Source organism: Pezoporus flaviventris, unplaced genomic scaffold (assembly GCF_033815535.1).
Source record: "Pezoporus flaviventris isolate CSIRO_AGI_PZ_B2104156 unplaced genomic scaffold, CSIRO_AGI_Pfla_v1 ptg000023l, whole genome shotgun sequence".
Lineage (NCBI taxonomy): Eukaryota > Metazoa > Chordata > Aves > Psittaciformes > Psittacidae > Pezoporus > Pezoporus flaviventris.
The window spans coordinates 3,852,322-3,875,607 of NW_026892571.1; the positions used below are offsets into that span (position 1 = coordinate 3,852,322).

The window sequence follows — 23,286 nt, forward strand, 5'->3', positions numbered from 1 at the left end:
ACTGCACAGTAACTCAAAATAAAATAAAATAAAGGAAATGAAACCCCCAGAAAGTTCACATTTACTGCAAACTCCTGAGCTTGAAACACCTGCATACCTGAGAGGAGATTTAATGCTGTTTCTCACTTTGATGCTATCACGACAGAACACTTTACATCATCTGTGCTGCCCCAGGAGTGAGAAATGGGGATGGCCTTTGAGATTGTAGAAAACTCGAAGTGGAAATGAATTCACTGGAGATAAGTAAGTTCATGTAAGTCTCTATAAAAATGTTTCTGTCAGTCTGTTTAGATTATCAGCTGCTCTGCCAGCTGCCTCTGAGAGCGCAGGAAATGGAAAACTGGGGGTAGGAAATCTCAGGCTGCTTATTAAGGCTTTTTTAACTGTCACAGCAAACCGAGGGAGAAGTGTACTCAAAGGAGGATTTCGCAGCCTCTCAAAAGCACATTCATCACTGCAGGGTGGGCGGCACTTGGTACCTGGAGGAGGGGCGAAAGTTGTGAGGGTGGTTTTTTTCTCATACCTGTAACAAAGTCATTGTTTGGTTCATGTGAAAAAGCAGTTCTTGCTTTTCCATGTTGTGAGGGAAGGACCGGAGTAACAGAAAAGCTGGCGTCATAGTTTTGGCCTTGCCCCGTCTATTCTTTGGTACAGCCAAAGACCTGAGGGGACTCGTCTCTGGAGCTCCCCAGACACATATTCATGCTTTTATCAAGTGTTTCACGGTGTGAGGCCTGCTGTTGATACAAACATGGTGCTGTGGGCACAGTGCAATTACTAGGATTTCACTAGGCGAGTAGGGAATTTCCTTTGATACAGCCTGTCCTTCACCCCTACCCACTGCCTCAGCCCAAGGAGGAGTTTCCCTGGAGTAAGGAAAGGGTGAAAAGATAACGTTTCCAGGGACTGCAGTCTCCAATCACTGATGTCTCCACTGGTTGTAAATTATTGGCTGGTAATGAAAAGACTTGATTTGCGTCTTGGGTTAGTTAAATAAAGGCAATATTAAGAACAGCCTTTAATGCCATAAAGCTAAGAACTAGGCTTTGCTTGAAATGTGTTCTATTTATGGATGGGCAGTCTGCAAAATATTCTTACCTAGCAGTTACAAGGGGCGTAGCTCATTCAATTCAGCTGCTCACTTTTAAGTAAGATCTTGTCTTCACTTCAGACTTTCTGTATTATCCATCGTTGCAGCATCTCCAGACCTTTTTCCATCAGTAATTAGGCATGTGCTTAGATCTCATCAGCCAGGAAGCTGGGTATATCCTTGAGTACTCTGAAGAAAGTTGGGAATACCTAAATGCCTGAATGCTTTTCTAAATGGGGGTTAACCATGTGGAATATAACCCGTCCTGTCATATTTGCGCTATGCCAATTTGGGTTTGGAGCAGTGGGCTGTCAGTAGCGCTAAGATGAACTGTGTGTTCATCACACTGCCTATGCCCTTTAAACTGGGTAGTTCCCAGACTCCAGGATGCTTTCTTATCCATTCCTGCTTCCCAGAGGCTCCCTGAGATGAACTGTCCAGCTGGGATCTGCTTCCTTTTTCATGTGCCAGAGAGCTGGCACAAGGCCTTTGATCTTTGTGACAAGCACAGTTTGCATATACATACAGGGGTACTAAGATGTATCACATTAAGACACGTATTACAACTAAGGTAACAGTTCTATATCCTCAGGAGGTGTAGAAGTGAAAGGAAATGGACACAGAATAACAAGTTTTGGTGTGAAATGCAAAGAAATTGGAAGTGGAAATACAAAACACTGGTTGCGTATTAATGAGAAACTGTTACTTGTTTCTGTGCCCTGGAGGTCTGGTGTCTGTCCGTGCCCCTGGCAAATGGTTGGTAATTTACTCTGAAAGGTGTCTGTGTTACTATAGGGTTTTCCTCATAAAACAACCCTGAGAATGTAAAGCTCCTTTAGCTTCAGGGTTAGGATTTCCATCATGGGCTTGTCAATTCAGTCATAAATAGATGCTGTTACGAAAGCACCTACAAAGTGGATTATGTGGTGAAAACACTCAGCCCCTCTCCAGTGCTTTCTCTGTACCTGGAGGAAGATGTCGCAGCAGTCTCTAAAGCAGACTGAGCTTTTGCTTTTCTTGCTTTCTCCGTAACAGCTGTGTTAGGTGGGAAATGCAGTGTGTGAATCACCAAGTGCTACTGTCTCAATGAGCCCGTGACGTGGGCACTGGTCACTCAGACAGGCCTCTGCTGCTCAGGAGAGAAGTGTGAATCTGACCAAGTGCTTCGGGTTTAAGTTACTTTCCTAATCCAGGTATAAAACTGAGCATAAAGGCTACCCTTTTCCAGAGGGGCAATATTAAGCAATGCAGGACCTGCAAATTTTGGCAGTTATCACAGGGTCCCCGTGGACTCTAAGTACGTGCTTTATGCTATGTAAGAAGGTAAAACCAAGACATCCGCTGTAGATGGTTTTAGCCAGAAGGCAATGCACCACCATCCTTTGACTTCAGGTTGAAAGGTCTGCAGGTAACTGTTGGGTTTAAGCCTTGTCCTTATCTTACCTAATCTTGTGTCCTCCCAAAAGGAGAAATAAATGCTCTTTAGGATACTCCTTAGTAAGGGACCAACAAATACTTTTAGCATTCGTGACTTGGATGTCATACCAGTGCTGTGCTGGATGAAAGAGGGCAAGGAGAAAAAGCCATGAAAGGGCTTTGTGGATACTACCAGCAGCTGGCACAAACGGCTTCTTGGTGTAGCTGTCTCTTTTTTGGTCTGGACTTTGTATCTTTATGTTCTTCCTACATGTTCATTTTCAAGAGCTATCCTTTCATCTCCTTGCAGCTGATCTAAGTACCAACTGCGTCAAACCAGCACCCTCCATCATGCCCCTCTTAACCTTTTACCCTAGTCCTTTCTTCGTGGCCATTACCCTTCCACACTCACTAGAACAGGCTGTGACTTACATCCTACTATCACCAGGGACAACATGGGCCAGGAGGTGACCTGTGGCTGGGACAGGCACTGAGACATTCTTACCACCTCTCAGCACCTTTTGCCAGTAGTTACTTTTAAGGGCAGAAATTCAATTAATTCAAATAACAGAAGTAAGGTGGAACGCTTGTGACTATATTTGCATGTTTTAACATGCATTGACTTCATTTGAATGAAAGTTATAAGTGCTTTGACTCTGAGCCTGGCAAAGCTGTTATGAAATAAGCACTAAAGGATGCTCTTGGCTGGTGCTGGCCTCTCTCTGTGCCGCAGTCCAGCCAGCCTTGGCTGCTCCAGCTTGGTGGCACCCAGAGCTTCGCTGCGGCTGAGCTCTCTGCCTTTCAGCTGCTCCCTGCCATTATCTGGGATTGCATTGGCTGGAGATTGGGAAAATAAACAAAATGAAACAATGCAACAACAGGAGAGAGGCCCTGGGTCTCCTACCTGCTGCTTCCTTGGCTCTGGCTCCCACATTGCTCTCTCTGAGCTCTGGCTGTGCTGAGCCTGCTGCTGCCTAGCCCTGCTCAGGGGCACTAGCGGCTAACGCCACCCTGGGTTGGGAGAGCAGGCTGCCTCTGCTTCCGTAAAACCCACCTAAAACCCACCTCCCCTTTTTCCTCTGTTTGCTGTCACCCACCGAGGCTTATTCGCTGTGGTGTTTGTCGTGAGGACTGGGCCACAGATGCTGATTTCTGTAGGACAGACAAGACTTGTCAGGGATTGTACATGCAATCATCAGTTTATTTGTGTATTGACATGAGGTTGCTGTAGGATTGCCCAAATAATCCCTTTGAAATTCTGAGTGTTAACGTGCAAAGCCAGTGAAGCACAAATTGGAGTCATTTATTTAGCAGGAAAGGAGCAGAATTCCTGCTAGAGCCAAACGTGAATTTGTATAGCTCTCCTCCTTTTCCCCTTTCCTCCTGTATCGCTGGGCTGACAGTCGGAGCGACGGCTGTGCCTGCACGGAGCCGTGGCAGCAGATGGCAGCAGTCTCCTTCTATTGCCCAGCGTTAAATCATCCCCAGGAGGCGCCGGGAAGCGGCTGTAAAGTTCAGCGGGATGGGGAGGGCACAAACGGAGCCGCAGAAGCTGCACCGGCAGCTCCCTGCTCAGGAAATTGCCAGGTCCTTTATGCAGTTTGGACGCCAGGAACTGAGGGTGTTTTAACTGGATCTGCCATTGACTGTCAGTGGCAGATACCAAATGTCTTCCCGTTATACTAGAACTGAAATGCGATTTGGAGCAAATGGGATTTCGAAGCTAAAGCGGACTGCCAGCTCTTTACTTTTGTTTCTTGACAATTATATCAATGCCACCAGGTGGGGATAAGAGCCTTTCTAGATTTCTATTGGGTTTACCTTTCCAGGCACTGACTCGGGTTGGGTCCAAGTGCACCGTGTAACATGTACCTGGCAAGAAACATCACTGTTGCTTTCTCACATTCTAAGTACTGAGTGCATGGGGCTGTCATAAAATCTTAGGGGCAGAGTGCTGAGCCTGGAAGTCATTTTGTTTCAGCATCTTTTCTATGTAAAAGTTCTGTTTTCAGCTGAGGAGCATTTCTTGGGCTACCTGTCCCTTCTCATTTCAGTGATGGGATCGCTGTTCCCTGGGGGGTGGCTCCTAGCAGACCCCACTACCCCCACTGAGGCAGACCCCCATGTCAGCCACCTCTGTTCCTCCACCAGTTCAGAGCTGAGAAACTGTGGAGATGCTTGGGGTTTGCCTCCTGGGGATGAGAAGCAGAGGAAGGAGACCAGTCATATCCATCTGCCATGGGGAGACAAACACCCTCTGATAGTCACATCTTGTGGTAGAACCACAGTAGGCAAGTCCCCACCTTCCAGTCTCTGAAAAACAGACTGATGTTTCCTACAGAGCTGTCGAAATACACTGACACTGGGGACAGAAAGCAACCAACCAGTCAGGTTTTACCATGAGAAGCTACAGAGCTCTTCAGAGACATGCAGTGGCAGATGCAACCCCAGTGCTGCAGGTAGGAGCTGCACAGCAGCTCCTGGGTGGCATCTCCTGCAGAATGCTTATTGCGGCACCTGGGGCTGTGGTGAGAAAGGGTGTGGGATAACCCTCTGTGTCCTTGTCATCCTTGGGGTTTTGTGTCCTTGTCATCCTTGGGGCTTATGGACAAGCATATTGTGCTGTGGACTGTACATTGTATGGATGCACTCTGCAGCCAGTTGTGTTAGACATCTGTGAAACCTGGGGTGGGAGCTCCACATGGAGCACTTGGAGTTGGAGATGGCAGCCTGCCACCCATGGTGGGAGAGGCCTTCCCCATGGTGCTTATTAAACCACCGTTAATGAATTTAATGGGCTTTGGCAAATGGCAAAAACGCTTCTGCCAAACACTTCTCACCCAAATCTCCTTCTGTGAAGAAAACTGCTGGGACACTGATGTAAGGACATTGCTATAAAAGCTTAGCTGATTCCACTCGATGGTTTGGGGTCCAAGCACTTGCTTCCATTGAAGAAACAGAAGTTCACCACATAACTGGTGGCTTATTACTTTTCTTCTATTTCAAAGCTCAATTACAAGTGCACAAACCCCATCTTCCTAATCTGCTCATCCTTGCACTCAGTCATGTTGTTTTCAGCAATGCTGGAATGCTCTGTTGCATTGGGAAGCAGCAAGGGAAGGGAAAGCTGGGGAGGGGAAGGGAGGGAGGCAAGACTATATGAACAGACAAAACAGTACTTCGTAATAAGAAGAAAGTCAACAGATCTTTTGTTTTGCCCTTTGGCAATGCAACCTTTTGTAATTAAATTACCAGGAGGAAATTATGAATCATTTGAGGGCTATGAGAAAAGTACAGTTAAATAAATCATTCATTACACTGCAAAAAGTTGGTTTAACTCTTCAGTGCTGGGGAAATTTTCAGGGATCTGCTGTTTAGTTTTACATTTATTTTTACTTCTTAGTGGTAGGTTTTTGTAAAGTTAGAAGCTGTAACCCCAAATTTGTGTTCTGTTTTCTTGTAGGTAAGTCTGGATGGGGCTGCTTGAACTGTGCGCTTTGGGAATGGATGTGAGCAAAGTAAGCCTTCTTCCAGCTGTGCCAGCCTGGTAGCAAGGTCAGAGTGCTGTCTTGATTTTTGAGCTCTAGTATTTGAAATGAAAATGAAAATGGAATGGATAATACGATTGCAGCCTGACGTGGCTATGCAGACTCAATGCCATCTTTCTGTTCACAGCGGATGTGAATGACACTGAACTGAATATGTTACTGAGAATTATTATGCAAGCTACTGTTTCGCTGGTTCCTCCTTAAACCAAGATTGGCTGGAGATAATGTGAAATGCTTACATTACTGATATTCTAAAGCGTAATTCAGCCTTTTAGCTGGGGTTTTTTGATCATTTAAATGACTTCTCTAGTTATGATAGATTCCAGATACAAACATTTCCGTCCCTCCTCTTGCATGAGGCTGAGTTACCAGGTCACAGGCTGAAAGCTTACTTTGCAGGTCGTTTATAAATCACCTGGCAATAGGATCTTTCTGTAAGCCAGTAAGATACTGCAATTGGACAGGCATGCTTTGCTTCCTACCTAACCCTTGCTCTGTGACAACTCCTGCTAGCGGTAAAAGAAACCTCTGGGCCTTGCAAGCTTCCTTGCATTGGAATGAGTGGAATCTGTTGAGATGGTGTCATGTTTATTGTGTCAGAGTTGAAATTTATTTCCTTTGGCTTTTTCTTTCTCTCATTTATTCTCCCGTTGTCTCCAGGAACAATTGCATTCACCTCTTGTCAAATTCTGGCATTAGCTTTCAAGTGTTGCCTGTGTAAATCAAACCGTGGCTTCTTTAGAAGTCTTTATTATGAAGTATTCTGTTGTCCTAGTCTCTGATCCCTATTCCTGTACCAGTACCAGCAGCAAAGATCTTTTAGCAATATTTCTGTATGCCCCTTTTGTGGTATCTGTTCAGATCAATGCTATTTTTGTAATGCTAATGACAGGACAGATATTGATGATCAATATACAGAAAATGGTAGACAAGGCTGTCTTGTGAAGCTTTCCAAACACAGATTCTTTAAATATTTCAGCTAGGCACTGTAAAAGCTACTCACTGTCCTCAAATTCATTGAGTAGATCTGCACCACTCTAGATTTTATGCATGTAGTTATCTCGTTTCAATTACTATCCACATCAGCCAGAAATATTTTATATGAATGCTAAGAAACTTCTTCTGTTTGGCTCTTTCCTTTCCACTTGCGTTGACTGATGTTGGGATGTTTTTTATCAACTGAGAAAAGAAGACGTATCTTCTTTACAACTATATCACCACTACCATTTTGAGGATGAAATAACAAGAGAGCTTTTTCCCATGCTAGTGAGTGCCTTACTTCTGGAGTAAAGCTGAGATTTCTTGTGATAGCAAAATGTGTTAATAGATCCACATATATCTCTGAATGACCAATGGTTTTGTAGTAGCTGCTGTATGTTTTTTCTTCTGAAAGCTTACAGTGGTTTTGGTCATGCTCGTCTGTCTCTTTGGACATACCAGAGAAAACATCCTCAGTATGCATTCACATCCACTTTTGAACACCTCATGGCTACCGGTTTTACATCTCAACTTGTATCCTGTGCTTGGTACAGAACAGGTATTTCACAATAGAAGGGTTATACTTCTAAATTTGGTGCTTTCTAAGCCTTTTTATTCCAATTTCCCATTTTTGGCTTTTGAACTCAGTTTGGTTTCCAAAACCTGGGTGACCAGATTCTCTTCCTCTGCAGCAGCTGATCGTCCTCTAATGCATGTGAGTACTATTGACCCTGTCATGACATGTGATACTTATGTGCCTTTTCATACACATGTACTGAGCTCTTGCCCTTGGTACCCAGCTGTATTCCCCCTCCACACTGCCCTCATCAACCTTGGCTTGGGGAATTCTACACAAGGAGCAGTGTCCACAATCCTTAAACAGTTTGTTCATTGCCTCCAAGAGTAATAAGCATCATTTTGAACCTGGCACATTGCACATTATCAATGGAATAAATACCCTGTACTGTAACAAGGCTATATAGTATTTCTCATATTTTAAGAAACTCTGGACTTGCTAATGAGTAAGGGGTTTGATGTGAGAACGCCATCTGTCTTGTTGCAGTGGAAAGCAGGCTTGTCTTTCAGCATTTCTGTTTTAAATGTATGCCTCTTTGAAGGGTTTTTACGTGTGAGCAGATAAAAAGTTTGTAGATGTGAATATGAATACTGACAAATCAAAAATAAATCCTTAAAAATAAACCTTGGATGTAGTCTAAGGTATAGACAGGATTTTGGAGAGAAACTCCAAGTTGAAGAACTACACAAAAATACCCTTCTGCAGATCCACTGAAGTCAAAGTTAATATTCAGGTCATGTAGTTCTTACACTGGCTGCAGAAATGATGCTGAGGGGGTTAGGAGATGATAGGTTAAAAACGAATGCTGTCCATAGATAGCCACTGTTTCCCACAGCGTATCTCAGAAGCCAGCATACGATACATTTCATCAGGCTTTAGAACTTCGTTTTTAAAAGCAAACCTTCCCTGTAAGCCTCACAGAAGGAGCAGAATTCCTTTGTTGCCCTCAGGCTAATGCCAATATCAAAAGCAAAATATTCTGCCTTAAAACAAAATTAATCCTAAACCCCAGAAGATGTGGACTGGCAGTTATCTTCAGTTATAACCAGTTTGTGTGGTGTCTATAGAAAGCTGCACTCTCGATTTACACCTTGGTTGGCTGGGAAACAAGGAGCATTGGGAAGTTTATACATGGGAAGTGTATTCATAGGAAAGAGAATTGTTATGGGAAGCACCTCCTCCAGCTTGGCTGGTGGGTGTGCTCTGAGGATCGCGCTCCAAAATCTGTTGTGACAGCCTTTAGTTTGTGATTTATACCTCTCAGTTGATGTTGAAATCCTCCTTGTCGTTGTCTTAGTAGAAAAAAGAAACAAGTCAGAACGTATTGCTCTTGGGAAAGGTAGGAAGGAGAGGCTTGTGATTAGGCTTTTGATCAGGCAGGTTATTGGGATACCATCAGTGGAAAAGTAACAAGGAAATTCAGCAGAGAGCAGGGATGAAGAGGATTCCTGGGTTTGAAATATTTGCAATTTTAGTCTGAAAAAAAGAGTAGTTTATTTATTATGTTTAATATCAAATCATAGAATCATAGAATAGTTAGGGTTGAAAAGGACCTTAAGATCATCCAGTTCCAACCCCCTGCCATGGGCAGGGACACCTCACACTAAACCATCTCACCCAAGGTTCTGCCTAACCTGGCCTTGAACACCACCAGGGATGGAGCATTCACAACCTCCCTGGGCAACCCATTCCAGTGCTTCACCACCCTTACAGTAAAGAACTTCTTCCTTAGATCCAATCTAAACTTCCCATGTTTGTTTTAACCCATTACCCCTTGTCCTATCACTACAGTCCCTAATGAAGAGTCCCTCCCCAGCATCCCTATAGGCCCCCTTCAGATACTGGAAGGCTGCTATGAGGTCTCCACGCAGCCTTCTCTTCTCCAGGCTGAACAGCCCCAACTTTTTCATCCTATCTTCATACAGGAGGTGCTCCAGTCCCCTGATCATCCTCTTGTCCCTCCTCTGGACTTGTTCCAACAGTTCCATGTCCTTTTTATGTTGAGGACACCAGAACTGCACACAATGCTCCAGGTGAGGTCTCACAAGAGCAGAATAGAGGGGCAGGATCACCTCCTTTGACCTGCTGGTCACGCTCCTTTTGATGCAGCCCAGGATACGGTTGCTTTCTGGGCTGCAAGCACACATTGAAGCCGGCTCATGTTCATTTTCTCATCAACCAACACCCCCAAGTCCTTCTCCGCAGGGCTGCTCTGAATCTCTTCTCTGCCCAACCTGTAGCTGTGCCTGGGATTGTTCCCACCCAGGTGTAGCATCTTGCACTTGTCATGGTTAAACTCCATGAGGTTGGCATCAGCCCACCTCACAAGCGTGTCGAGGTCCCTCTGGATGGCATTCCTTCCCTCCAGGGTATCAACCGAACCACACAGCTCGGTGTCATCGGCAAACTTGCTGAGGGCGCACTCAATCCCACTGTCCATGGCAGCGACAAAGATGTTGAACAAGACCGGTCCCAACACCGATCCCTGAGGGACACCACTCGTTACTGGTCTCCAGCCGGACACTGAACCATTGACCACAACTCTTTGTGTGCGGCCATCCAGCCAGTTCTTTATCCACCAAGCGCTCCATCCATCAAATTGATGTCTCTCCGATTCAGAGACAAGGATGTCGTGTGGGACAGTGTCGAACGCTTTGCACAAGTCCAGGTAGATGACATCAACTGCTCTACCCCTGTCCATCAGTTCTGTAGCCCCATCATAGAAGGCCACCAAATTGTTCAGGCAGGATTTCCCCTCAGTGAAGCCATGCTGGCTGTCACCAGCCACCTTGTTGATTTTCATGTGCCTTAGCATGCATTCCAGGAGAATGTGCTCCAAGATTTTGCCAGGCACAGAGGTGAGACTGACTGCTCTGTAGTCCCCAGGTCATCCATTTTCCCCTTCTTGAAAATGGGGGTTATATTTCCCTTTTTCCAGTCATCGGGAACTTCACCTGACTGCCATGAGTTCTCAAATATGATGGCCAGTGGCTTAGCAACTTCATTTGCCAGCTCCTTCAGGACCCATGGATGGATTTCATCAGGTCCCATGGACTTGTGCATGTTCAGGTTCTTAAGGTGGTCTTGAACTCTCCTACAGTGGGCCTAGGATCTTCATTCTCACAGTCCCTGTATCTGCCTTGCAAGACTTGGATGGTATGCTCAGAGCCTTTGCCAGTGAAGACTGAGGCAAAGAAGTCATTAAGAACCTCAGCCTTCTCCAAATCCAAGGTAGCCAGTTCTCCCCATAGCAGCATTTCATAAATGCTGGGATGTGCTTATTTATAAAAAGAATTTGTGTTGTCAGGGGTCTTTGTGCTACTCTTCTGGAAATGGTGTGCAGAGCTGGAACACATTTAAAAATCACTTTTAAACGTATCCTTAAATGTATATTTGGAGTCCTGGGACTGGCAGAGGAGCCCTGCAGGGTGCAGGGGAGACCTTCAGTGTCAGTCTTGCCTGCTTGAGTAGGCAGAGCACGATGCAAGACACCTCATTGAGTGTGATGTGACCTATAAGGTATTTGTAATGATTAGTTGAGCTTACTAAGCACTTTTGCAAAGGAAATTGCTAATGTGGTTTGGAGGGGAAGAAAATAAAGGTTGTAAGATCAAAAGTATGCTTCTGTATCTTTACACCTTGCAGTTCAGGAACCCAAATGGTACTTAGTAACCCGCATGAAGCAGCAATGGTAGTTTAACTGTAGTTCTGTTTACTGCACTTTTTCTTTTACTGTGGTTCTCCAAGCATTTATGGGCTAGGAGCACTGATGTGCTCATGGTCATGTATAAAGACTTCTCTGATTTTGAATGAGATTAAATATAACTTTTGTGTTTAATTGATGGAACTGTTTGCTCAGCTTTAGCCATAGAGTCAGAATTTTATGCTTTTCCTACTGTAGATATATACACGTGCCAGGCATGGGCTGGAAAGCACCAATAGGATGCAAGATGCTGAGCAACAAAGTGCTTTAAATCTCCTCTAAGCAGGCTCAGCCATTCTGGTCCTTGGAATGCCAGGCAACTCCCTGAGGCCTGTCTAAGTGAAAAATCATACTGATACTAATCTCATGGGCATTGCCATGAGCAGTAATGCTGCAGTGGAAATGTTTTAGCCTCTAATCTTAAGTTGAAATATAAAGTAACCAACTTTACTAAAGACCCAGAGGAAGCCTCAGGCTGCTCTTGGTTTTCTGCTGCAATTCTGTAGCTGAGAGAGAAGCTTATCTCCCCTGAAATGAATGTGCTATCTGGAGCTAAATGACTTAGGATGTAGAGATGCTTAGTGCTTTGGAGTTAAATGTATTGTGAAACAGACTGGAGAGAAGAAAAATGGGGTGCTTTTTTGATTGTTTTTTGGAGATTTGGGTTTGTCTTGCACTGTTTTACATGATTTCTTGGCATTCCTTTTCCCAGTACAACGTGTCCCTGGGTCAGGAAAAAACCTGACAAATTCTCCTCAGGTTTCTTGTTCCTACTGGTGATGCTTGTAGCAATGATGGGAAGCGTAACATCATCAGGGTTCCTGGATAACCCACCTATTTCTGAAGCCTGCAACATGGTTCTGAGCATAGGAAGTGTCTGAAAGAGCGTGTCTTAAGATTTCTGTCAGGTAATTTATGTTAAAATTGAATTGAATTTATCTTGGAATCCCATTTCACCATGTGCTCTTCAAACATTTTCTTCCCTGAAGTGGGAGTTGAATGCTCAGTGGTCATTTACACATTGAGGAGTAAGCAGGCTTTTTACATAATGCCTTAGTAGATGTATATTGAGTGCCACAGCTCAGTTCTTGCCAAGCCCAGAGGCAAATCTGGTTTCTTCTGAAGCACTTTTTCTGGTGTTTGTGGCAATGTCAAATTGCAAGTATCTGGCCTTGAGCATAGTTTATATTCTACAGAACATTAGTCCTACTCACAAGTGGATTTGGGTTATGCCTGAGTTTCTGAGGACAAAAAGGGGCTTCCTATATTGGTATAACACATATTTAATTCCCAGCATCACTTCTAGTCTTCTGAGGAGAACGGATCTGGTACCTCGTCTTCCTGGTGCAACTTCCTCTCATGAGGTTAAAACATAACAAGAATGCAAACACTCCTGCACATTTCATATAGTACTTTGTGATGGAGAGCATAAACTACCCACAGTAATACAAAATCAGGTAGTCTCTTTGATAGATGTGCTGATTTGCTAGCCCAGCTTTGTCTTCAAGTGGATTCCTGCCTTTCAGCTCTCTTTCAGCATCTCTTCATCTTTGCTGTCTGAAATAATCACTACTAAGAAAGGTGGAAAATAGCACATATAACAAAATGTTTCCTGTGCCACTATCTCCTGTATGCCAAAGCAATAGAAACGTCCATCCAACCAACAGATACGGATCTGCGATGTTTGACAACGATCAGATTACCACCCATCTGCTTTCTGGTTCCGTCATGATGTTATTTCCTGTAATGAGCACAGCTACACATTCCCTCGTGCCACTCAAGCTGTTCTGAGTGTCTGGATCACCAACGCTTTGCTCTCAATAAACGTAATATTTTGCTATTGGGAAAATGTTTGATAGTGAAAAGACAAATACTCTGCACCAAGCACAGTCTTGTGGCTCTAAGGCAGCCTGCCTGAGAAGTTTCAGATGACAGGAAAATTCTTCAGTTCCAGACAGACTCATGCAGGTAAAACATCAGCTTCTTTTTCTTGCTTTTCCCAGCTGACTTTAACCCCATAATTCAATCCATTCAAATTGTTTCTCTTCTTAACCAGGAGGGACATAAGAGAAGATGCAACCCTTCCATTCTAGGGCCAGAGCGTACTGTCTTTTGTGCATTCAAGTATCTCATCAGTAGTTTGTTTCTTGCTCTAACCATCTCCCTATATTACCACAGTGTGCAGCTCTTCATCATTTTTCTCTGTTTAGGTCTGTGATATTTCATCTCTCCGTGTTTGTTAGAGCTATAAAGTTCAGCAAATGAGTAAGATGCTGTCATAATGCAGCCCTCAGGACAAAACATGGTTTCCTAATTCAGTATAGATCTTCTGGATCCTCTGGCTGGCTGTCTCTGTAGCTCTCAGAGAGGGCTGCTCCCAAGTGATTGGGTTGTGTTGGTTTTGACCTGCCTTGAGGGGAGTCAATGAGCCTCATGCGTTTAGCTACATGCTTCAGGGAAGTTTATTTGTTGCTATGTCTCCCAAATACAAACACAGCGTATGGAAGAACTAACCGTTGCCTCACCACCTTTGAAAGGATATTTTCACTTGGAGTTTACAGCCCATTAACAATTTTAGTCAGTGGTATTTTCTATTCTCTGAGAAAATTGCACCCCTAGGGACTTGCAGTAGATCTGGAAGCTTTGCTTCCAGCCCTGCTTCTGCTACTGTTAATGGTGAAATCCTAGACATGACCTAGATTCTCATCAGCTCTTTGAATGAGGTAAGTTTGATTGTGAGCCTATACTTGGTGTAGACATCCCTCCCAGGAATGGAGGAGACCTTGGAAAGTAACTGGAAAGCCAAGGGAATATCCTGTCCCCCGTATCCCTAGATGTGCCCAGCAGGGATGGTGGTGGGAAGGAGCTGCTACCTGCTCTACCACCGCATGCATTGGGAAGCTGTGGTTACCTCTCACCTAGGGGCTGGGAGGGAGAAGTTGTGGTATTGTGGCTTGAGCCTGCACAACGCCGTTTGCTGCCACCTCCCCAGTGGCTGTGGACATGAGAATGGCAGAAGAGCAGCTTCACTGAGCTGATACCCAGCGACAGAGCCATGGCTGGAAAAAACAGGTGGGCATGGCTCATGACAGGAATGAACTCGTGTTTGTGCAGCAGACAGCATGTGGGGAATGCTGCACAAGAAGCTGTGCCAGCAGACCTGAACGAGAGCACGAACACCCTGACCCTCATCTGCTGCAGACCATGGGAGGCAAGAGGAGTCGAAGTTAGAACACCGAGGTAATCTCCGAGAACTGTAGATATTGAAACAAAGAAGTCAGTGAAGACAAAGATGGAATGTCGCAGCCGGGACTTTCCCAGGAGCTAATGCAAGTCTCCAATGTGGACTGAGGGCACAAAAGAATGGGTGTTTAAGGGAAAATGGGAAGTAACAATGTAGCAGAAAGTGGTAACAGGAAATGTGCTAATACATCTGAGAACAAATGAGTTGTTCAAGCAAAAGCGCGTGAACAATGATGTGATCGGTTGGGGAAAGCGTATGATGTTGTGAAAAGTATCGAAAAGGAGCTAACCAATACTCACCATTATCAACAGCTAGGCAGGGGGCTATAAAAAGCCTGTAAGCTCACTCAGTAAATGATTTCGGTTGTATCACAACTGGAGTCCGTGCCTCAGCTGCTGCAATAGCAGCTCCTTTAGATTGCAGGACATTCATTGCTGGAAGTCGACACGATGGGAGAGTTTGCGAGGTATTTTATCTTCAAACATAGTTCTCATATTTCCTTTTGAACATGCCTGAGGGTGTTTTTCTCATTAGAATTCAGAAAGTGAAGGCAGCTGGCTTATGATGCAGTGTGAAAATTAATAGCAGAAGCAGCAGGTCAGACATAGCGACTGGCTGAAAGTTGTACTTGGGATGAGCGTGGCAGTGTCCCTGCAGCTATCGGTGGGTGCACTGCTCCAGCGGTCACAGAGGCTGTTGCACCTTCCGCTGCGAGGCAAGGACAGGATTTACCCACCAGGCTGTGCAGCTCTCACAATGAGACCAGGAAAGGTGGGAGCTTCACATAATTAAGTTGAAGATTAAAATAGATCTATTTTTTTTTCCAGGTGTGTCTGTTGAGCTAAGATAGGGGTTTTTTTCCTTCAAGAAAGTCACCTGAAGTGATTGTCTGTATGATAATCGTAAACTGGGACTAAAATGTCCAAAAGACAGAATGTTTCCTTTCTTGGGTCTCATACGCTGCTTGTTGAGGCAGGGTTGGGTCAATCCAGCACTGCCTTTCTGTGTTTGGGCGGACTCCTGGTTCGCTGACCCTCTTCCCTAGGAAATTCCTGTTGTATATTAAAGAGAGTTATGATAGCTGCTTAAAAGAAGCAGAACAAAGGTGTACCCAAGAAACCCAAAGGAGTTGCTTGTTTTCCTAATCCAGTTCTTTCAGTAAAGGAATCCTTATTACAGCTTTTTACATGTCTTTATGTAATGACAAGAGTAACACATTTGAACCCTGCCTGCGGTCGGGACAGAGTTTTATGCACTCAATACTTGACATGGGTTTGCTCATTACAGGCAGGTGGCTGCCTGTATAGATGCTGGATGTTCCAGGTTTTCCTGGCAGATCATCATTAAGCCTTGTCCTCTGTTGGGATGATTGCTTAGAGGGAAAATTCTTCACATTAAAATTTCACCATATTCTGTAAACTTGCTTTATTTTCCCCCTGCTCTGCTCTGCACCATATGGATGTTTTCCTCATACCTTTAGCACTCTTTCTCTCTTTTGTAGCAGAGAAAAAGCAGTCCCAGTATCCACTGTGCTGGTATCTGGAACGCTCTCCTTTGTCATTCAGCTGAGGGAGCTGAGGCTTCTCTAAAGCCCTGTCAGTCTGATGGAGCCAATTCCACTAAAGCTTCAGAAGGAAATGGGAATCTGTAAGCAGGGCTTCTGCAAACAGCACATACCCCTGACAGCTATGCAAGCCTGCAGCGGCTGTGTCTCCTAACCCCACTCTGAAATGACAAGGTTTTACACAAGGAGGCATTCTTGTCACCTTTACACATTAATTTGTTTTAATGAGAGGTATTCAGTATGAGGTATTGAACTGTTTTCCATGGCTGGGGTTGTCTGTCCTCCTTGCTAAGTCCATGAGAGCAGAATGGATTCCTGTGACTGGGAGGATACTGGAGAATGAATCAGACACCTCATTTTCTGGCTGGACTCTTTGACCTTAACCAAGTCTCTGCATCACACCATGCCTCCCACTCTCCATCTGTAAACTGCATCCATGATATACACACCCTCTTGGAAATGGTTCATGAGGGGCATTACTGAGCATTGATGATGCTGCTGCTGTTGCCTCTCAGCTTTTTCCTCCAGAGAAGCTCTTGGTGCTGATGTCCTGCTGTTCTGCACACAGCTGATTTTGCACTCTCTTGCTGCAGGTGCACACAGACCCACAGACTTCTAAGTCAGCTTCAAACAGCCTCCCTAAAACTGGATCAGGCTGTAACTAGAAGTTTAGTACAGATGCTAACTGTTACTTTGGGATTAAATGTGTGCCTCGGAATCACTGCAGAGATCACTGCTATCACTGAACCTCAATCAAGGTGTCATTTTTGCAGTGACACAGATGGAATATCTCCTCATCAGTCACCTGAAAAATGGCTCTCTAGCTGAGATATCTTTGCTCAATATTTTGTCATTTATTTGAACTGAGAAAGCCCCACGTTGCCTCTGAAGTGTAAAATTAAAGAGTTACAGTGCGAGCTGCTGGCAGACCCTGGGGACTGGGAAAACTGCAAGCGTTTTGCACCGTCTTTGCTGGGATGCAGCAGCAAACAGAAACGTGGCAGTTACTTGTGTTTAAAGAGCAATTTGGTGTTCATACTAGTGCTGGAATCACTGAACACTGTTGATGGTGTCTACATTAAGAACGTGGTTAGTAGTTTCAGCAAGATAAGATGACACTGTATTAATGATATGACACCTTAAAAAAAACAAGAGTGTGGCAAAGGTTATCCATGAAACTGAGATGTGAAAATAGTGCCCTGGACACCTAACCTGTACTTGCCGTATTGTTCCATTATACAGCACCTAAAGGAAGAAAATTACAATTCTCTTTTTCCAAGACTTAATTCCCATTTGTATTAAATTCTCACTTCACCTTTTTATATGACCGTATTAGAAAAGAAATTATATTTTGGATGTGACTTTCTTTCACTGAATAAACTGGCCTGGAATTTAACATTATTAGCATTTGAGAGAATACTGAGAGCATTAAAGGAAATATTGAAGAGCTGGAGCTGACACATTTGCCATAAGTTTAACAGAGCTGTATTTAAACAAGATGCACACGCAAAGATTCTGGGGCGTGATGAAGCCTCCCACACACACCATGGAATGAAATATTTATACCGTAATCATACTATTAATAAAATGATGGATCAGCCAGTATCTGCTGCAACAACACTCAGCTGGCAGATTGGTTACTGTCAGGAGGAGCAAAGCAGTGTTAGAGCTGAGGAGCAGAAGTGTATGGACTGGCTTGGGAATGCCTGTCCTGAGTTAGCTGTGTAACAGTGTAATCACTGACTCTAAAATGGTCTCACGCTGCAGCTGGCACTGTCCCCTTCTTCATTTCTTGTGGGAAGGGAAGGGCCAGGGGGAAGAGGCCAGGAAGCAGGGGAAAGGTCTGCAGTTCTGCTTGTGCTGCTGCACCCCTGGGTGCGTCCTTATGGGGGCTCTAGGGGCTCTCTGCAGTGATCTGCCTTGGTTTCACTTGGTAGAGGTAATTCTGGCCCAGCAGGGATGGTTGGGCTTGATGAGAGCAGGGCAGTCTGCAGTCAGTTGCTACCCTAGTCAGGGAGCTGCTGGGTGCTGAGTGGGTCATCTTCTACTTGGACTTGTCCCAGTTTCAAAGGCTTAAAGGAAAAGATAAGAAAGTAAAAGGTTTGTGGAGGGGAGGAATGACGGATGCAAATGAGAGGAACTGTTTATTTGGACTGTGAGCTGACAGAGTGGGGTCAAATATTAGATGTGCCATTGAAGGCATCTGTACAGGAGAATTTAACTACAGATAGATACTGCCTTGGTGCTCCTGGATTGCTTTCCCTAGTCCTGCTGTTTGATGCACATGTGAGTCAGGTTGGAGATCTCTCCTTGTTCGCTGGGAATGGAAGGTGATGTTTCCCACAAGTGTGGGGAGGACCTTGTCACAAGTCAGTTATCCTTGCAGCCTCCAACTCTGCACCTAACCTGCCAGCCCGCCAGACCCATGTGGGTACCCAGTTCTGCACCAGTCCCAAGTTTATCCGACATCAGAGCACTGAATGTGAGCATCTCCCATCTCTTTGCCTGGAGAGAAGCTGTCTGTAATTCTAATTCTAAGCCTTGTCTTTTTCCCCTTTCTCCTTTCTGTTCTATCCTTCATGCACTTTAATTTGTATCTCATGCTGTGAAAACTAACTGCAAAGCAGATGCTAATGAAGCAGTTACTTAGGGCTAGTGTCCATACATAGTGAACTCTCAGGAATGCTGGACTCGGCATGTGTATTGTAGTGATAAACAGACCTTGATTTCCTGTTGTCATGTGTCGCTCAGGTGCACTGTGATGTCTGGCTGGATAACTTGCCCTTGGCATTGCACACACCACTGGCCAGGCCCCCTGCCTTCCTCTTGTAACAGAGAGGAGGAATTAAGTTAGCAGTGCCCACTGCTTCACCCCATGGAGGTAGGGGAATGGATAATCACATACTGCAATCAGCCCTAACCGGGTGTTTTCCTCCCAGAACTCTCCTGTGTTTCTCTGTTGACAGTGTTTTCCTTCACAGAGAATTGCTCAGACTGAAAAACACCCCGATTGAAAATGATACTGAGAGTTTGTTACAAATATGATATACTGCTATGAGGAAGTAACTGGTGGGAAATGCATAGCCTGCAGGGTTGTTCTGTCATCTTGCCCTAGCTAAATAAGTTTGGATAGGAGTATATTTGAGTACGTTCTTCTTTCTCTCTCTTTCTTTCTCTTCAAAGACACTGTTACCGATGGCTTGCGCTGGCCAGAAAAGAAGTGCTCTGAGGTTGGAAAATCGCTTTTTTGTCTGTAAAAAGATGAAACCTTTCAAGTAGCTTCCACAATAAGAACAGTGCCATGATTCGATAACAGAAGCGTCACAGAGGAAGGTCTGTGCAAGTCCCTTCTCCAGTTTTTGGGGTGGGAGAGGCCGTCCCCAGTTGGAGCTCATGCACTGAGCGTGGGCTCAAGCACAACTTGGACTTCACCTCTTGAATCCAGCTAGGAAGGGCGAATCCATCAAAGCGTCCAGGAGCTGGGCTGCTCTGGAAATGCAGCTTCTGTGAAAAAGATTGTTGTGGTTTAAACCTCCTGGGGAATGTTTTTATTTACTGCAAAATAGACTTTTTTTGACAAGAAAAAGCAATTCTGTGTTTCTTACTTGGTTATGCCGGTGGCTCAGCTGACAGCAGCAGCAAAGGAGAGCAATGGTACAAGGGCTGGACTGGAGAAATCCCCTTTCCGGGGAATGAGATTAATTTTGAATGCTTATATGCACCACCCACCTCATGTCAGTTTTAGTAAGAGTGGAAGTTCTGATCTTGACCAAAATTAAGCTTAAGTTACTTCTTTTTACCCTCTGTCCCAGTTCCATCAGTGCTTTTGTTTTCTATACTAAAATGTTGTTTAGTGTTATAAATTATCATCGTACTTTATGCCTGGACCGTCCCAAGGATGGTTTCATTTCCATGGCAATTGGATTTGATACTTCAGTAAATTCCATTTTGTAGTTCCATACAAGAGGTCTTGGCACTCAAGTCCTCATAACGTCGTACAAGTACTTAATGCAACTGGACAAGAATGTCCTGGGAGACCTTAATACAAAGCATCAGCTGAAGATAGAAGTATATAAGTGGTTAAAAAGCAATAACTGAAACAGTGAGTCAGATTTCATGGTTTCAGGTTAGTATTTTTAATATTATAAGGACTGCATTATTAATGTACGTTTATACTTTTACATGCATCTGTATCTCACTTTCAAAATCAGATTATCCCACACGAGTGGCAGCCATTGCAGACCAAACAAGCACAAGTTACCAAAATAAGTGTCCAGATTTGTGAAAGAATGGAGTTTTTTTGTAATTCTGTGCATGTCTGAAACTGGCTGCAAATCTGAGAGCTGAGTGCAGGTAAGAAGGAAGGACCGACAAGCGCTTGCTAATGTCTGCTGTTAAGGGTCCAGTGAGAATAAGGTCCTTCAGAGAATCTGTCCCTAACTGTCAGGTTCAAGGACTTGGAAACTGTTCCTGTTTTTCTGAGTGCTTGGAAAAATGCTTCCTGAGGCAGAGCAGAAAGCTGCACAAACTCCTGGCCATGGGCACACTGTGTACTTGATGCCATTTCTTGCCTTTCCTCATCTGGACACAGCCGTGAGCAGCAGCTGACCTACACCAAGGGCAGCTGTCCCACCGTGGGCACAAGCCCTAGGGCAGTGCAGAGAAGGGGAAAACATTCTGCTTCTCAATTATTCCCTCAAAATTTAAACCCGAGAGACTTCTCTCCAACAAGTTTCTTCTTGCCACAGTCGGTAATTCCTGTATTTGATGTAAAACAAGAAACTCAAATGTGTAACTAACCTTCTGTAATTGTGTTTCACTCGGTAGGGAAATGCAGCATTAGGTCATTTTCTAAATGAGATGATTTTGCTTTGAGTGTTCTGAAGTTCACTTTAGTACCAAGGAAGAAAGCATGTTTGGATTTTACCTCTGTGCTGTTGAACTGTGGGGTCTCTCTAAAACTGTAATTCAGTGTGAAAAAAGAGCCTCAGATGTTACTAGATGTCAGATTCGGTGAATTTTGGCTGTGACAGGAAACGCAAACAAAGTGGTTACTGTATATTCTGTTGCCTTAGAGACTGAAACATCTGTATCCATGCAGGCAAGTGATGCAGACATGGTAAGATTTGACTTCCTTACATTCCTGTGTTCATCTTGCTGTCAATGGAAATGTTTTATGGTGGGAATATGCTGGGCTCCCTTAGCATTGTATTTATCTGGCTATGTGGCACGTCTTGGGCTAGGAGGGCTTTTTAATTAAAGTCTAACTCTGGAGTCAGGACGCTCCCTAAGGAAAGATGCTTTTACATGAATGATTTTTCAAGATGAACTTGGAGGGACTTGAAATGATTGTTGTACTGGTGATAATTGTTGGATTTGTGAAGGCACTTGAGCAGCTGGGTCTCCTAGAAGGCAATTATGAAGGTAGGATATTAAGAAATAGAAAATATTTTATTCTGAAAGCCATTTGCTGCAGAGCATTATACTTTGATCTGTACGTGGATGTGCAGTGTTTGAGTGTAAGAGGAGCTGAACAGTAGCTGAAATAACTCCAAATGCTTTCTTTAGACAATTGAAATGTATTTAAATGTCAACATAGTATTGTAGCTCTCCCTGCAGCTCTGAAAATGAATGTGACATAATCTTACACCATTCTTTGCCTGCGTTTAAGATTGTTTCAAGAACTTCATTACAGATCTGATTGCTTTAGTAAGCTGCAGCTTGCATTCTGAAGCTCGGGATGAAAGAAGGAGTTACATTTTAGTAAGTTTGCCGTTTTCACTTCTCATTTTGTTCTAATTGCTGGAAGCATTATGGCTTCTTTTAGCTCTTGGTTATTACTAACAGAAAATCCAAAAATCTTGCTGAGCTTATGTGGATGAATGTTTCTGTTGTAAGCATTTTAGCTCTCTTTCAGAATATTTATCTTTAACAAACCTGCCTAGTCTTGCTCTCTAGTCTCATGTATGTTTTAGGAAAACACCACAGATTGAAATGTAAATGTGTTTTGTAGCAGATAGTTTGTGTGCTGACTGTTAAAGGTACTTTAATTCTTGTTACCTCTCTCTTTTTATAAACAATGTGATTCATGTAGAGACACGGAGATATTAAATAGAGGCAGAAGGGATGGATTTTAGGCAGTGAGCTCTATAAATCAAAACATGACTGTGCAGAGAGTCTCACTGTTTAATAGGAACAGCAGATTTACAGTGTTCCGAAATGTTCCTGAATGTGATATATATTGAGCAGCTGCTTTTTATAGCAGCTTGAGGGTCAATTTTCGTGGTACGCAGGTATCAAAATAACCTTCAGCTAGCCACAGATACGAAGTTATTCCTTTCTGCTTCAGAACTCATGACAACCTAGAAAAAGCAAGGTTGTTGGCCTCGTATTAATTACTTGACAACATTTAGTACAAGGTTCCAAGAACCCTGGAGACCAGCAGCAAGTGCATTTCCAGAGGTAAAATGTCATGCGACTTTTGGTTCCTGGGTGGTTTGCTTCATTTTAGTTCTCATGCAGGTACCTGTTTCTCCTACTTCCTGTTGCTTTGAGTACTTTTCCTAACCTCTTCTGTTTGGATTCATTCAGAGGTACTTGGTGCTAATTGTTGCCCAGCATTTTGAAGCTAGGGCATGATACAGACTGTTAGTGTGTTGCTTTATGTACCAGCTCTAACTTTGCAAGGTCTAATGATATGATCAAATTGTGCAAGCAAGACAGAGTACAACAGAACAAAAACACTTATTCTGGCTTTTGCAAGCCTTTACGAGTCTGTGTGCTCCTATCACAGGGAAGTGTTACAAGAACCCAATGCACAGTTAATTTTCTGTCTCCAGTTCTAGCAAAGTCTGCTATGAATTAGTCTATCTGAGCACCGGGGTTTTTAATCCTTTTTTTATCTGCCTGAATGCATTCAAAGATGCTATTTAGGAACTTGGTTTGGTTTTTTTTAAAGGCATCGAAGAAGGAAGTTTTAGGAGAGAGCGTTCCTTGGGTTTGGGTGGCTGCACCTTCCCTGCGCGTGGTCGCCTCGTGCTTGTGAGCTCTACTTGTGTCAGGAGGGGGGAATTGCACACTTGGTACCCCAGCTCCTAAGGAGAGGGAAGGTTTGAGATATTTGAATAATACAGAGCAAATCAGAATGATGTCTTGTTGTTTTCTGA

General features: G+C 44.0%; 1 protein-coding gene across 7 annotated transcripts in view; it reads left to right on the plus strand.

The window, feature by feature from the left end:
• Nucleotides 1–23,286, plus strand: part of KCNIP1 (potassium voltage-gated channel interacting protein 1) — a 398,129-nt gene that overhangs the window by 253,326 nt on the left and 121,517 nt on the right. For 2 of the 7 annotated variants that reach the window (XM_061456428.1, XM_061456427.1), the window contains exon 2: nucleotides 5,970–6,061. The exons of 4 other annotated variants lie outside the window; for them this stretch is intronic. Coding sequence is in view for 1 of the 3 variants with exons in the window: in XM_061456422.1 (XP_061312406.1) it covers nucleotides 21,445–21,544 (100 nt within the window). In the remaining 2 variants the exon portion in view is untranslated. Of the gene's footprint in view, nucleotides 1–5,969; nucleotides 6,062–21,337; nucleotides 21,545–23,286 lie in introns of those variants that run through there. One more of the 7 variants, XM_061456422.1, reaches the window with a different exon arrangement.